The sequence below is a fragment of the Podarcis filfolensis genome, assembly GCF_964270895.1.
Source record: "Podarcis filfolensis genome assembly, chromosome: 12".
Taxonomy (NCBI): domain Eukaryota; kingdom Metazoa; phylum Chordata; class Lepidosauria; order Squamata; family Lacertidae; genus Podarcis; species Podarcis filfolensis.
The window spans coordinates 7,645,985-7,663,269 of record NC_139614.1 but is presented as its reverse complement, the minus strand read 5'-3'; the positions used below and the strand labels follow the sequence as shown (position 1 = coordinate 7,663,269).

At 44.9% G+C, this 17,285-nt stretch overlaps 1 protein-coding gene across 7 annotated transcripts in view; it reads right to left on the bottom strand.

Annotated features, from left to right (window-relative positions):
* The window catches only part of PDE1C (phosphodiesterase 1C), a 343,488-nt gene that overhangs the window by 163,792 nt on the left and 162,411 nt on the right, over nt 1-17,285 (bottom strand). For 2 of the 7 annotated variants that reach the window (XR_014540119.1, XM_083577924.1), the window contains exon 1: nt 10,500-11,211. The exons of 4 other annotated variants lie outside the window; for them this stretch is intronic. Coding sequence is in view for 1 of the 3 variants with exons in the window: in XM_083577924.1 (XP_083434050.1) it covers nt 10,500-10,600 (101 nt within the window). In the remaining 2 variants the exon portion in view is untranslated. Of the gene's footprint in view, nt 1-10,499; nt 11,212-17,285 lie in introns of those variants that run through there. One more of the 7 variants, XR_014540120.1, reaches the window with a different exon arrangement.

The window sequence follows — 17,285 nt, the reverse complement described above, 5'->3', positions numbered from 1 at the left end:
TTTCTGGTGTCTGGGCATGCGCAGAAGCAATTTCTGGCGCCGCGGAAACGAGTCCCAGTGCTGCGCTGCGCTGCGCTGTCGAGCGGAAGTCTCAGTTCAGGGGCGGCTCGTGGGCCAGTTAAACGGCCTCCATGGGCCGCTTTTGGCCCATGGGCCTTAGGTTCACGACTTCTGCATTAATGTCTCTCTGTGTGCGGAGCAGAACACACATATGCTCTGTTAGCCTCTGTTTTTCAACCTGAGGCTCAGTAGATTGATTTTCTGGTTAGTCGGTTTATATTGACAGTGGTACATATACCATAATTAATTAAGTATAGTTATCTAGAACTGAATTCTTGTGGCTCTGACTTCTCCTGATAGTTATTTATATATATATAAATACATCTACCATGCACAGTTCAGCATCTATATGACACCTTTTGATGTGAGAAACACTTGCATATTTTTTTGATTTTTTTTTACAGTGGGCATCTTTGTTCAGTTACTATTTATGTTCAATTTGGCATCTTCAGCATATAAATTATGGGGAAATGTTCTTTATGTCCTTTTCCTGGTAGCTGGATATAAAACTGCCCAGCTGCTTCTTTTATGTCTGCTATGGGCAAACTCTATTTATTTCCAAAGAGAATTCTCTCATGAGGACTGACAAACTTACAAGGCTGTAAAAACTGTGTTTCGTAGACCATGCTGAGTGTATGTTCACAGTTCTTTACTGCTGCTCTTGACTGAGAGGAGGCCTGAAAACTCTCCATTTCCCAAAGTGGAGAAAGGCTTACGGTTCACACCTTTCATACTTGGGATTTTCAAATCCTCTTTCACAATACTGCTTAATAGGTTCCCAGGCCAGCAGCAGAAAATGTGCTCTACCACACCAATGCAACCAACACTTTGGGATGGAATTAACCACAGTGCTGAGTAAGAGACGGGGGCTGTAGCCAAGCAGGGACCTCTGATGTTTTGCAGCTTTCTCAGCACAGAATATGCCCCCCCTCAATGCGCTGAACTACTGCTTTCACTTCTGAAAATAGTGGCTACGTACCCCTCGGAGGATGAGAAGCAGAATGCCAACAGCCAAGACAGCAGAAGTGAAATACAGAAAACTTAAGGGCAGGATGTGGTTTACAGAAGTGGAGTTAACGGGAACAAGCAAGTTTTCTTGGATCTCGAACCATCATTGCCACAGGAACACAGCCGGGATTTTGAGGGCAGAGGACACCTCAACATGCAGGGCAGGGTACAGGTATATGATGGCTTTAATGTCAAAGATTCCAGGTGTGTTCGGCCATTCAAATAAAGACAGAGAACAAACTGTGTGGGTCACAATTGCTAACCACCCGGAAATACTGCTCCGTTTAGCTCAATGTTATACACGTGACTGGTGTCTTTCCAGGTTTTGAGGCAGGAGTCTTCCCCAGCAATACCTGACGTCAGCAGGGATTGGACCTATGGCCTTTTGCATGCAATTATGCACCCCATCACCGAGTCGTGGTCTGGACTCAAACTCCCAGCAGCCCCTGCCAGCATGGCCAATAGTGAGGGATGCTGGGAGTGGGAGTTCTGCAACATCCGAAGGGCCAAAGTTAATGTTGGCATGAAGGCTGGGAGTGCAGAAGGTGGGGCCAACCTGTCTGGGGTTAGTGCACATGCCCCCATGTAGTCTGTGGCCTCTGGCTTTTGGCCGAATGTCTGAAAACAGCTTCAGCACCAGAGATTCATACTTCTGATGGAAGGAGAAGGTAGTAATATCCCGCTTCCTTGTGTGCCACTGGGAACAGAGAGGCCAGAGCTAAGGTTTGAATGGCCCATCCTATGGAGCCAACCATAACACCATCAGACTAGCCTCTCACCAGCCTTTGTGATCTAATAATAATCTCCAACAGGAGATTATTGGACCCTTCAAAAAGTTGTTTTCCCAGGACATTTTGCCGACTGCATTTCCTACCAATTTCTGTTCTGTCATTACACATGACTCCCTTTCCACCAAACCTTGAGCTGTGGGTAAAGGTAAAGGTAAAGGGACCCCTGACCATTAGGTCCAGTTGTGACCGACCCTGGGGTTGCGGCGCTCATCTCGCTTTATTGCCGAGGGAACTGGTGTACAGCTTCCGGGTCATGTGGCCAGCATGACTAAGCCACTTCTGGCGAACCAGAGCAGCGCACAGAAACGCCGTTTATCTTCCCGCCAGAGCAGTACCTATTTATCTACTTGCACTTTGACGTGCTTTTGAACTGCTAGGCTGGCAGGAGCAGGGACCGAGCAACGGGAGCTCACCCCGTCGCAGGGATTCGAACCGCCGACCTTCTGATTGGCAAGTCCTAGGCTCTGTGGTTTAACCCACAGCGCCACCCGCGTCCCGAGCTGCGGGTAGTGAATGGTAATAATAATATAATAAGGTATACTGGATCAGGTATACTGGACCAAGGCTGGTGGGGGGTAGCTGTCCCGTAACAAAGCCAAAGGGTTAGGATTTTGAATATTTTATCCCCACAAGCACTGTTTCTATGGTGCTCTTGCTTGTGAGTTGTTACGGGATTTCACTTTTGGCAAGATGCTTATGTAAACAGCAGGAGTGAAGGCTGGAAGCAGAACAAGCTGATCCCACACAAATGACCTCCGGGTTAACAATCTCACCCCAGCATAGCTTAGTTTTGTCATTTGGGTCATCCACCCAATCAAGAGGGGATTTTTTTATTTTTTATTTTTGCTAATGCCAATGTGTGGCAGAAAAGCAGTAGAATGGTTGTTTTGTGTGGGCTCAAAATGGTAGGTTATCCATGGGCGTAGCTGGGGGGGCAGCTCTCCCTTTCTGCCTTAGTGATACCTATTTATCTACTTGCACTTTGATGTGCTTTTGAACTGCTAGGTTGGCAGCAGGTGGGACCAAGCAACAGGAGCTCACCCCGTCACGGGGATTCGGACCGCTGAACTTCTGACTGGCAAGTCCTAGGCTCTGTGGTTTAACCCACAGCGCCATTGTATAAAAGAAGAGTGTTCAGTAGGCATAGCGTCCCAGTTGCTGCCAAAAGTCCTTCTCCCCAGTCCTTCAAAAGTTCTTCTCATCACTAACCACCCCCCATGACTGCAGGGCAACTAGTTACACTTGTATTTAAAAATGCACACACTCATTTGTACGTCTAGGTGCCCACTTAGAAATAATTGCTCTCATTTTAATAGAAATAAGCTCCACATAGTGGAGAAGACTGTGTGCAGGTACCCTTCAAATGGAGGACTGCCCTCTGTAAAATAGGACACAAGGCTGCCCTACAGGGCTGCTGTGGTTGTTAAAAGAAAAACAAGCAGCAACGTAGTGTTAGATTTCTAAAAGCAGGAGCTCCTCATGACAGCCCGCTTAGCCATGACCTCCAGGAGAGTCCAAAAAATGCACACAGCTGTTGTGAAATATTATCACACACACAAGTAGCAGAAGCATGTAGTTAAAAACCCAATTTATTTGTATCAGCGTGCCTATAAAGTTTCCTGGGACTAAACTCCAGTGAGCTCCGCAGGGCTTACTTCTCCTGCAATAGGTTCAACGTGCAAAACCCATCAAGCTTTCACAAAAGCTCTTCAGCCAGCTGAAAGGCAATCTTTAGCTTTTAATTAGAAACGCACAGAACTGTTACCATTTTAAACTGTTAATGTAAAGTCGGAACCCTATCAATGGAAAGAAAAAATCATTCAGCAGCTTTTTGATTATTTTCCTCATTTTCTGGCCTCCTTTATGCTAACTGCCACAAACTTGAAAGCGGAATTATTCCCTCATTCACTGCCAGAGGAAGGAGAGTTTATCAATTTCCCTGGCAGGCTAGAAGACAGGGTCCGCACTCCTGCTCTGGCGCCCCGAGTCTTGGAGCTGTATTCACCTGCATGCTAAGTATTAAGTATTAAGTATTAATGTAGTTTGGTCCTCATAGGTTCTGGAACTCCCTTCCCTTGGATACCCGGCTAGCCCCCAGCATAGCTGTCAACTGTTCCCTTTTTTAAGGGAAATTCCCTTAATCCGAATAGGATTCCTCACAAGAAAAGGGAGAAGTTGACAGCTATGGCCCCCAGGCTAATGGTCTTTTGTAGTCCAAGGTGTTTTTGTTTCAGCAGGCCTTGAGATGACTGAATTGTCAGATGTCTGCCCTGTTACTTTATGGTAAGTTCCCTGCTTTTAGCTTTCATCTGGCTGCTATGTTTTTCTTTCTTCCTGCTCTTCTTTTTCATTTTTATCGTATTTTGTTACTTGAACGGTGTGAGCAATCTCAGGCACTGGGTATGAAAAAGATGAGGTATAAATCCTATATAAAGAAACTAATTTTAAAAGTTCTCTCCAACAGATCCCACAAAGGCAAAATAAGGATACTGTTTTACGAGACATGGGGACCAGTCCAGGGACAGTTGACTTATAAAAATCAGTCCCTTCAGCTAAGGGGGGGGAGGTTCTTTCTAGTGATATGTGGCACCCTTCACTAAAAAGAGAAAAAACTCTCATCTTAAAGATCCTAATGGGAAAACTAAGTGATTTACCAGTATTAAACCATGATGTAACACTGGCGCTATGAGCCAACATGCTGATGCAATTGTTTAGGATCCGGGACCTGGGGGCTTTTAAAACTATTTTGTTGTACCCAAGGGTACCATGATGTATCTTTCTGAGTTGTGAAAATCAATGCACTGAATATCCATCTAGGGGAGTGGTAAAATGTTCACACGTCACCACTATATAAAGATCTACGAGATGCCCAGATGCTTTGCAACACAAGAGGAATGGTAGAATTCTCACAAGGCACTTCTGTTCCAGAATTGCTGAAATTTCATAACCTTATGTTAATTTCCAGGAAGGAACAGTTAGTTACCGTGTTAATATTATGCTGATTATCATGCAGACACACGCAAAGCTCCAGAGGTCATTACTCTATGTTTACTGTATCTCACTTGCAAAAATTAAGCCTATGCTCTTCTACTATCAATAGCCTGAAAACTGGGAGGGGGGTTAAGAATGGAAACAGCAGCATTATTTCAGAATGTTTCTTTAATGTCCTGTGTGTGCTATTTCCCACAAAATTTATGGTCCGCTTGAAGGGCCCCAGATTCTATTATTACGTTTAATCACATTTCATTTTAAACCACCATGATTTACATAATTAAAAACACAAATACAACAAATACATTTAAAATAAAACCTTAACAAGTGGGCACCTGTGGTAAAGACCCATTTATCTGGCTGGGAAAGCTTGTCTCTGGCATTTCCAACTAGAATTGGGAAACGCTTCTGTCTGAAGGGCCAAAACCAGTCATTGTGTTGAGATGGGCCAATGGATATGAACTGTTATAAGGTAGCTTCCTATGTTCTTGCCATGTATTCTCTTGCCCAGCCTTTCCCATACATTGCATCACACTGAATAATAATAAATAATAATAATAATAATAATAATAATAATAATAATAATAATAATTTATTTATACCCCACCCATCTGGCTGGGCTTCCCCAGCCACTCTGGGCGGCTTCCCAAAAAAATATTAAAATACTGTACCATATCAAACATTAAAAGCCTCCCTAAACAGGGCTGCCTTCAGATGTCTTCTAAAAGTCTGGTAGTTGTTGTTCTCTTTGACATCTGGTGGGAGGGCATTCCACAGGGAGGGCGCCACTACCGAGAAGGCCCTCTGCCTGGTTCCCTGTAACTTGGCTTCTCGCAGCAAGGGAACTGCCAGAAGGCCCTCGGCGCTGGACCTCAGTGTCCGGGCAGAATGATGGGGATGGAGACGCTCCTTCAGGTATGCTGGACCAAGGCCGTTTAGGGCTTTACAGGTCAGCACCAATACTTTCAATTGTGCTCGGAAACGTATTGGGAGCCAATGTAGGTCTTTCAAGACCGGTGTTATATGAACTACACACACTCACACACCACCTTGAGTACCTTGAGAGGAAGGTGATCTACACATTTTGAAAACCAGCAAACATTGCCTCTCGCACACCAGCCTGTCTCTGAGCACGGGTGGCATAAATAGAGGAGCTGCGCTTGCTCATTCATTGAAATGGCTCGCTGCTTGAGTCATCAGCGAATGCCTGCCTCAATTTGCTCTTTGTCCTCCAGGCACGTCTGGCCTTGGTGCTGTTTTTGCTTCCTGCTCTCCACATATGGCACCACTAATGATGATAGAGTTTTGGCAGAAGAATGCGATTGTTCAATGTCCAGGAGATGGATTGGGGTTGAAGAATCTGTGTTTATTTCTGTGATCAGAAACTGATTGCAGTCAACCACTGACCAAGCAATAACTCACTACTGTGTACTTACACCTTGTGAAAAGGAACCCTCCTTATCTTCCTTGTTGCATGTACATTCTGACAAGCTCCCATCTGATAAAACAGCAGCTGTACTCTTCGGAGACAGGATCCAGAGGCTGTACATTGCAGTAGAGGATGGAGTCAGTGTGTTCATGCTTTTGCCTCCGCCCTGCTCCATGCCCCCACTGGCATCATATACATGGATGGGCCCTGTTTTGGGGTTCAGTGTGATTTGGGGGGGCAGTAGCCACATGGCAGCAGCAACCCCTTCTTTTGACCAGCTCACTAGGTGACAGAAGCAGCCGCCGCCACTGTTGCTGCACACTGATTGGCTGGTTAGTCACATGATCCAGTACAGTAGAGGGAAGGGCTTCTACACCACTAAGGGTTATGTGGCAGAGGGAATTTTCACAAGTGGCTTGGCATATCCTTGGCCCAGATAAGCTGTGCCTGTTGAACACTCTTCTTTTATACAACGGCGATGTGGGTTAAACCACAGAGCCTAGGACTTGCCGATCAGAAGGTCGGCGGTTCGAATCCCCGCAACAGGGTCAGCTCCCGTTGCTTGGTCCCAGCTCCTGCCAACCTAGCAGCTCAAAAGCACGTCAAAGTGCAAGTAGATAAATAGGTACCGCTCCAGCGGGAAGGTAAACGGCGTTCCCGTGCACTGCTCTGGTTTGCCAGAAGCGGCTTAGTCATGTTGGCCACATGACCCGGAAGCTGTACGCTGGCTCCCTCGGCCAATAAAGCGAGATGAGCGCCGCAGCCCCAGAGTCGGCCACAACTGGACCTAATGGTCAGGGGTCCTTTTACCTTTACCTTTATGGGCACCCTGCCCTCTCTTCCTTCCACTCGTCCTTTTAGAGAGAGAAGGCTCACGTCCACTGTTTGGCCATCCACGAGGTAGATTGAGGCAGCCGCCTCGGGTGGCAGAATCCTTGGGGCACTTCTGAGGGAGCTCAGCGCCACTGCCTGAGAAGCGAGCGGAAGCGGTTGCAGCTGCTTCAGGGTTCCGGCAAGATCTTGGTAAGGCAGCAAAACGCCTCCGTAAGGCCTGATCTCTTCACTAAGAGCCCGTCTGACAAAACCTTTTTCTATGCAGAGGTTCACACGTGCAGCAATATGAATGTGAAACGCAAGGGATGAAAAGAGCGCGATTTTCCAGGAAGAAAATGTAAGCAGGGACAGGCAGGAAGCTAGCATGTCCTTCTTACAAAATCTAAATGGATTTTCCCGCCCGCCCGCCCCACAATCCAACCATGTGCATTTCCCTGTTGAGGGAAAATCTATTAGAATCAATCCTTTGAAAGCACTTAGCGCAGTGTTACAGCCTCACCACAAGAGCCACTACGGGGTCATATCCTGCTTGTGTGTTTCCCATAGGCATTTGGTTGGACACTGCATCGTAGCCATATGTTGCACTGAACATTGCTGTAATCCAGAAAGACTTATGTTCTTACGTTCCATAAGTTCATGCCATGGCATGGCTCTAGCCTGGAATGACATAGGCCTGGCCCATCCCCTTGTCTTTCCCCTAGAATTATTACCCTCCCTGTAGGCAGGTTGCCAATACTGTGGGAAAGACACATACAGATGTCCCCTTCCACACGGCTGGAGCCAGACTATAGGATGGCTCCCGTAGCAGGGTTGTAAAGGGCAGAGGGACCCATAAGTGCTGGCCTCCTGGCCAAATAGTCCTGGGGACAGGAAAAGCCACAGGTGCAAAGGAGAAGCTGCCAGTTTTTCTTTGCAATTGTGCACTGAATTCTACTCTGGAGAATCCCTGACCTTCAAGAGCAACTTTATAGGGTAGGTGATGGGCTGCCTTGGGAAACAGTGCCATAAAAGAGGGACACTGTGTATGGAACTCTGCGCATGGGCGTTTGGATCCTAGCCAATGATGTCTTCTTGTCAATACTCAGCACCCCCCCCCAAAAAAAATGCAACTCTTCATTGTCTTCTCCAGGCCATCCTCAAGCCTTGACACCACTCAATTCTTAGGCTATACATGCAAGTATTTTACACCGGTGCACGGCAAAATAGAGTTAAGATCCTATTAGAGGCAGGCTTGAAATAATCGTGTTTCGACTCGGTTTGGTTTGTGCACTAAGTTTTTACTAAGATCACAGTAACATAATACTACTACTACTAAGCTAATATCCCTTTGCCATTGGTGTCTTGGTATACAGTAGTGTTCTGTTTCACTTCCTGTGCAGTTGCAATGCAGAGGTACAATCTGATGATGAAATTATTACCACCCTGCCGGTGGATGAAGACATTTATTTGCATGGAACTATGCGCCCTTCTGGAATATCCTGCTTGATCTTTTGAGGGACCAGTCTTTTTGTAAGTGTATCCATTTGCTTTTAAGAGATTGAAAGCCTCTGCCTTCAAATTACTCATGGGGGAATCGGAAAGGAAAATAAAATAAAATGTGAAATGCCTATTGCCCGAACCTCAGCCAGCAGACTATGTTTACAAAGTGTCAAGTCCCATATCCAAGCCACCACCAAAAAGCACAATTAACAAAGAAGAAGAAAAAACACATTTCAGTCATGCTAGTTTTGAAAGAAAGAGGGAAATGTACTTTCTGGGCGGTTTTGAGAGGTCAAAGGGGGGGCGGGTACTTTTTAAGTGTGCTGTCTTTTGCACTTGGGTGTTCATCCTGACACTATCTAAAGAAGGACAGCACTATTGTGAGACATACTCCATAGACACACACACACCCCAGCAGGGTTCTGGCTACAGCATCACTTTGCAAGATGATGCCATTGAATTGAATACAACAAGGTCCTTTTGAATTTGCTTTGCTCCCTAAGTATGGGCAGAATTGCACCAGTGATTATTACAGAGTAGATTGTCGTGAAATTATGCTATTGACCAAAACCCTTAATCATATCTGACCATGAGGGTTAGTCTAACTCTTGCACAGAATTTTTAGATAATCACAGATGTATATATAACCAGCAGAGAGATTGAAAAATAAAGGTTTGGGGTTGTTGTTTTTGTAGAGCTAGTCTGTTTGGAACTGCTACACAACAGCTGTCATCAGGCTTGACTGCATTTCTTCACAAAACAGACTTCCTGGAACAGTGATATATATTCATTTCTGGTCCAAGGCAAGCACAACACGTTCAGAATAATTTCTTATAAAACGTGATATCACCAGGTTAAAGAAAACGACAACACGCCAACAACTTGCAGAAAGAAAGCTTCAAGTTTTAAGCTGGGATTCTTGGGGGGGGGAGGGGGGCTGAGATTACTTTTCCCGATATATTCCCCTCATGCCCAACATCTCTCCCTAGTGAAATCACAGTCTGCTTTGTTAAGATGATGAGAGAGAAAATATTCTGTTCTGAACATCTGGACAGATGCAGCTTAACATGCTAACACTCTATGTAGGCTTGGTCAGAAAAGGAATAAAGCAAATACTCTGTTGCCATTAAACAGATTTACAGCACAATCCCATGCATGCCTACTCAGAAGTAACCCCTACTGAGTTCAGTGGGACTTACAGCTAAGTGTGTCTAGGGTTGCAGAATTAAAGTTTCTAATAATAATTTCATTGCCACACACACACACACACACACACACTTAGAAACAAGAGATCCAGATAAATACATATATATGCATTTCAAACCTCACCTTTTGCGTACCTCACCTTTCCTCTGTCATGCTGCTAGGACAGCAAAAAAAATACGGCAAAAATCATGCCCATTCCAAAAGTTCAAGTAAATAAACGCATGCTGAATCACAAGCATTTAACAAAAATAGACATGAGTTTCCTGCCGTTAAAAAGTGAATTTCAACTGTGTTTTCCAAGTTCCTCCACATTTGTTCAAGCTGCTTTTGGGAGAGGGAGGGAGGAACGCACAAACAAACACAGAGGTAAACAGAACTGGGTATAGGCTTAGTTTTAATATGACAGAGGTGTGGCTGTTTTTTTTTTTATGCCCACTTGCATATGAAAACATTGTTGCATTTGTGCTGACATAAATGGCATTACTTTACTGTAACATGCAATTTCATATTCAGAGAAAAGACCGTGGGTTTCTTTTACCCCTGTAAGTGGCTGGAAGTTGGTGGATATGCAGTAAGCAGGTGTGGTTTGTCCTTGGACTGGACTAAAAAGTATGTGGAAAAGAACAGATGTCTAAATCATTGCCTTAAAAACTAGAGACAGAGAGAGAATAGGGAAATACAAAAGATAAAGTGTTACTTACAGTCCTCTGAGGCGAAGCCATATCTTCTCTATTTGTTCCGGTTGCAGGTATTTCAAAGAGTTGCTCTCAAATTCTTCAATTTCCTTCGTTGGAGACTCCATAGCTCTAGGTTTTCACTTTGGTCAAAGCTCAGAGAGAATGGATGCGTCCCCCGAAACATGCACACGCGCCAATTTCCTTTTTCTTTTTTTCTTAACACTGACCAGGAGCAGCAACCATATTTCCCCCCTGCCTCCAAATGCTCCCCCCTTTGCCACGCACACCCCTGGCTTCCGCACAAGGAGCAAAAAATTTCAGGTGTGCTCCGGGGGGCAGCTGTGGTGGCATGCCATGTTCCTCAGAGTGATGGAAGGGATTAGAGGCTGATCTCCAGATTGAAGGCAACCCACAGATTTTTATTTTTTATTTTTACACAATAAGCCAAGGATACAATCAGTAATACCAGCTGAAGGATCTTTATCAGGGGCGAGGGAGGGGTGGGGGAAAGCCTTGCGGACAATTAAGCTGTCTGAATGGGAGGCCTTATAGTACTGGCAGATGTACAGCTCCCAGTTATCCGCCTTGCCATTCGCTGGACTCACTCTGCGTCTCCCCTCTGTGCTATGAAAGGCAGCCCTCATTCCTTGCAGTGCCGAATTTCTCTCTCTCTCCTTCTCTCTCACACCCACCCACAAATGCCCTCCCCTTCTCGGGTTCTTCCACTTACCAGCCACTTTACTGACAGGCAAGGAAACCGGCAACTGAGGAAAAGTCATCTGTCAGCAGAAGCCTGACCAACGTCTGTGTCTCTTTCTCTCTCTCTCTTTCCCTTTCTCTCATTCTTTCCCTCTTCATACACAAAAGCACACCAAACTAGAGTAGTACAGAGGGAGAGGATAATCCAAAGGGGGTGGGGAAAAGGCCTGCTTCAATTAAAGTGGAACAGAGTCAAGCAATTGCACTAATGTACCTCCAAGAGAATCTGCCTGAGTGCATGCAGCCTGCCTAAGCGAGCGAGCAATCGTGGATGAGAGGCGACGCCACTGTGCAAAACTGTTTTAGATCTAGATGCATCCTTTTAGAGAAAAGGGTAAAATCAACTAGTGACCAAGTAACTGCGAAACGGGCAGCTAATTACCAACAAATGAACCATTCCTAAACAAGTATTGGCAAAAGGTGGGAACAGCTGACCAATGAGAAAATTTGCTTCACCTCCAGTCGCTGAAAGTAGTCACGGACCGATCAGTTTAGCTACACAGACATTGCTTTGGAGTAAAGGCTGCCATTGAATGAAGCAAGTGACTTTCTGAAGCAGCACTTTTCCTCCAGGTTAAAATTTTCAAAGCATGTTCCATAGGATTCTTTTACTAAAAGATGCCCAAATCTTAAGCATTATTATTAAAAACTGTTTACATTGTTTTCCTCTGAACTTGTGTGTTGAGAATAACACTGTATGCATCTGATGAAATGGACTTCTCTATGAAAGCTTTTGTAATAATCTAGTCTTTAAGATGAGGCAAGATTCTTCATTGATTTTGCTGCAACAGACTCCCACAAGTCTATAACCCTGGTCAAAAAAGTGTTATTACTGAGGCATTTCAGTCTATTTGTAAAGTTTATTCATAGTATGCTACCACCAAGACAAAGTCTTTTTCCAATGGACCGGGGTCAATTCTCACTTGACATTCTGTACTCAGATATAGATTCTCAAGTGCGGCTTTGTAAACAGCTTTGAGGTTTCATCACAATCAAACGGTATAAAAAGTACGAAACACACACAGGTTTATTTTTCAGCCTGCCCCACTTTAAAATGCAACCATGAGTAGAGGCTCAGATCAAGCTTTTGCTCACAAGCATGTGAAACTGGAGTGCAACAAAACTATTGACATGTGCTCTTCATTAGAGATGTCAGAGGTTTCCATCAGAAATGAGAGCAGAAATTTCCGCAAGTCGCATTTTGGTCCGAGGTGAGGGACAGAAATCACACGAGCACATCTGAGTGGTGCTTGCTATCATTTTAGTCTGCAAGTGTTAGTGTAAATAGTTGCGTTATTTTCTGCACTGTTTTTGACATTTCCTTTCATTGAGGTGTATTGAAATCAGAGAGAGTTCTTATCTCTCCTGCATCAAAGGAGCGGCATATTTAACTCTTACCACCAGGCTGCAACTCAATGAAAGAGCCAAGAGGAGGGCAATGTTTTCCCATGGTGAGCGCCTGAATGGATGGCACAGCATTGCTTCTCTGGCTTCCCAGTGCCACATGTCACTGCTGGTTACCTAGAAGGGGAGGGTTGAGGCAAGCAACGAGAGCAGCGGATTGGCTCCACTTATGTGCCGGCACCATGTCAGGATTCCCACTTGGCTCTCCCTCTCAATAACCAGCAGCAATGCACCCTGCAAGCATTGCCCTGCTGGCCATCCCCGATTTAACCCCTGGAAAGCATGGAGGAGGGAGGGAGGGAGGGAGGGAGGGAGGGGAAGAGGGAGGAAGCAGTGGCGTAGCGTGGGGGTGCAGGGGGGGCCGGCCGCACCGGGCGCAACATCTGGGGGTTAGGGTTAGGGGGCGCAAATCCACGGGTTAGGGGGCACAAATCCACGGGTTAGGGGGTGCAAATTACTTGCCTTGCCCCGGGTGGTGACAACCCACGCTACGCCACTGGGAGGAAGTCCCAGGACAATTGCTCAAGCAGTGCAACTCCATGGAACTCCCATGTTGTGTGTGTGTGTGTGTGTGTGTGTGCGCGCGCGCGCGCGCTTGCCTGCCAATACAACTTTCTTCATGGAATCCCTGGAACTGGAAATGCTGTTTGTGAAAAGGTGTCTCAGAAGATCCCGGCTTCAGCTCTTGGCTCAGGGGTACCCAATGTGATGATCTCCAGATATTGCCGCTACAATTCCCAGCTTCCACGTTGGCTACCCTTGTGCATTGCAAAGAGATCTGGGGTATTTCTTTCAAAAGGGCTGAAGTCACTTTATTACTTCTTTTAATTAGATTGTAAGCTTTGGGTACAGGGCCCTGTGGGTTAAAACCAAAAGGATTCCTATACAGCACCCAGTTACTATAGACATTTATTTATTATCATTCTTCCATCTTTACCCCTTTGCTCAGCTCAATCACCTAGTTCCCTCCACCTTTGAGACAAGGCAGTTGAGAATGAAAAAAGGAACATTTCATTCTGTCAAGGTCATTGTTTCATAAATTGTGGCACATTTTTCAGTGCTGAGACCTAGCAGCCCACCTAGTGCTCCTCCTCCTTGGAAAAGACCACCTTGTATTGAATAGAATAAAATAAAAATGCTAATCTGGTCTTAAAATCAGAAAGGGGTGGGTGGGAATGGGCACTGTAATGACAAAAGTACTCCAAGCACTAAGTGTGTGAAGCATGCACCAAAACCAGCTCTCGGGGACAGAAATTTATCATCAGGAGAAAAAATCCCGATCAATGGAAAGGAAGATTGGGTACAGATAACAGGTTCAGTCCTGTTTGTAGTCTGGGTTGTGAGTGATCATAATATCTAAATACAACCAAGTATGTAATATTAAAATGTATTGATACCCTTCCCACAATACAAGATTAAAAAAAAGTTAAATCAATACAATTTACGCAATCAAGTACAAAAAACCTCCCCTTTACAGCTAACCATTTTTTTCCTGCAGTAACTCGTAACAGTTTTTAGATTCACAGGCAGCGAAGCCAGCCACCCATTTAGTGATGTAATTTTCAGGATCTACTAAAAGACGCTTTCCTTTTGATGATGCATTCCGGTCTGCAGTTCAAACATTGGGTTTCAGACTTCAGAGATCACCAAAGTGCTGTTAGAGGAGGCATATTAACAGATATGGTCTTCCGCATCCCAGATCTACAAATACATAGCCTATTCCCATAACCAGACAAAATATACCATGTCTATTTTTAGAGCAAGTCCTGCACAACTTGAATCAATAATCTGAATTCGTTCTGTGATGATGCACAAACAGACTACAGTATCTTTGTTCTGGCTCATACATTCTCTTAAGTGATGCAGTTGTCTCTTCCCTGTGGTTAAATGCACACTAATGACATTTGGACGACTGAATGACATGGGATTGCTGAGGCTGTATGGTACCATTCATGCCATTAGCCATGGACCAGATTGGGGGGGGTGTGCTGCTGCCCCCATGGGCTTGAACCTAGTGACACATGTGAGTCAATCATCCAAATGGTAGCAAAGTTCCACTGTACTGAATCACAGGAAAGTCATAGCGATACCATACTATGCTAGTAGCAAATGAGGTAAAGGTAAAGGTAAAGGGACCCCTGACCATTAGGTCCAGTCGTGACCGACTCTGGGGTTGCGATGCTCATCTCGCTTTATTGGCCGAGGGAGCCGGCGTACAGCTTCTGGGTCATGTGGCCCGTTTACCTTCCCACCAGAGCAGTACCTATTTATCTACTTGCACTTTGACGTGCTTTCAAACTGCTAGGTTGGCAGGAGCAGGGACTGAGCAACGGGAGCTCACCCCGTCGCAGGGATTCGAACCGCCGACCTTCCGATCGGCAAGCCCTAGGCTCAGTGGTTTAACCCACAGCGCCACCTGCATCCCCAGCAAATGGGTTAGTCATATCCAAATCCAAATGATTTAGGGCTTTCCTGGCCAAAACAAGCAGCCTAAATTATGTCCACAGGGTTATACGAATGCAATGTGAACCATGGAGCAAGAGGCTCCCACAACTGACCTCTGTTCCACTAGCAGCAGCTGAAAATTCAGGAAAAACTGAGCCTCTTTACCTCCATGTGGGCAAGTGTGATGAATGAGCAGACCATCATTAATCAAGACAATATTAAGCTATAGCCTTTCATTATAAAACACAGGGAACATTCCGAAAACGGGGTATGCTGCAGAGTATAAATATATCCCTACATTTTAGCTGAAGGATTTAGTTCAAAGCTATGGAATTTGTTTAAAGCATTTGGGTTAATTTTAAATCCACCCATTTCTCAAGGTTTCTCCAAATTGCCTTTCGGAAGCACTTAAGTCTAAAACAAATCACTGGGCATCTTTCTGAAACCTGAGCAACTGAATGTATGGATTTTGGCTATAAGACTGTCGGGAAAAGGTTGATTTTCTATTCAAAATATACTGTCAATATTCTACATGCAACAAGACTTAATTGGGTTTTTCATCTAATGTCATCACAACATCTCCCCCCCCCCAGCAATTAATGAAAGAAATACAGCTTTCTCTCGATGGTTAAGATGTCTGTGCATCAGTCCATGAGGAGAAAACAGTTACATTTCATTTGAATGTTGGGATTTATTCAAATGAGTGCGAATGAAAATTGCCTTTTGGCTAATAAAGAGGTTGAGTCCAAAAACCAAGCAGAGCAGTTTTAAACTGGTAAGGCAGAAACAGGGTGAGCTCCTGATCTTACGGATTTTGCCCTTGATAAAATTCCCTCTTGAAGGCCACCTTTTCCATCAGGGCAACCATGGCGGGCTTCAACAGTAGAGGTAGCAAGCAAAATGGCCTTGGCCCAGTATACCTGAAGGAGCGTCTCCACCCCCATCATTCTGCCCGGACGCTGAGGTCCAGTGCTGAGGACCTTCTGGCAGTTCCCTCATTGCGAGAAGCAAAGCTACAGGGAACCAGGCAGAGGGCCTTCTTGGTAGTGGCACCCGCCCTGTGGAACGCCATCCCATCAGATGTCAAAGAGATAAACAACTACCTGACATTTAGAAAACATCTGAAGGCAGCCCTGTTCAGGGAAGTTTTTAATGTGTGACATTTTAATGTATTTTTAATCTTTGTTGGAAGCCGCCCAGAGTGGCTGGGGAAACCCAGCCAGATGGGTGGGGTACAAATAATAAATAATAAAAATAATTCAAAAGAATCATTGGAGGCTGAATCTAGCTGACATTTTAAGTTTCACAACATCCACTAGGGAGACACAAACAGGTGCACTATGGGAAATTGACATGGTGGCCTGCCTGCCATCCCTTGGATTTCTGGTCTGGAAAATTTCTGAACAGCTGCCCTTGCCAAGGTGCCAGGGCCCTAGCAGCTTACTGGGGATACCAAGTGCTGATGCCAGCCTATGCCTACTGCCTAGGAGAGGGGTATAGGGTCTCTAAGAGAACTCCCAGTACTCCCATGAAACTACTGCACCCATAATTCTTTGGGAGAAGGTGTATTCACTAACGGATGGAAACTGATATGTTTTGGTTGCACAGATATACCTAAGAGAATTCGTGTATGCTCAAATCGGGCACTCTTCTCCTGCTAAAGCTATCAGGTAGGTGTACAAATGCAGCTTAACGCAAGACACAAACGTTAGGCCACAGGAACATGCAGTTCTGATAATACCTGGGGGAAATGTTTCTACCCATAGATTCAAAAGACATTAATTGGGACACGCCATTTCCTCATCTGTATTATTTTGGATTTCTCAACAAATGGGGCAAGCTACTTTTCCATTTATTAGATAGAAAATTAGCACACTTGAAGAAATGATGGAAATAGCTTTATTGGAAAGAAAACAAGGGGAAGACTGACACTTCAGAAGCCATTAAAAAGTTCTGCCTGGTGACATAAAATGGAATGCTTGACATAAAATGCAAATTATGAGAAACAATAAAGAATATGCCTGGAAAATATCTGAAACACTGAATTTTGTCACACTGATTGGAAAGTGATCTTAATAACATGAAATCTTCCATTTGAAGTACTTTGTAAATGCCACTAATAGAAAACCTTTTCTTTAAAGATTTTCATGGTAGGACACCATTGGGACTAATTAGAATTTTATTGGCCAATATTATCTATCT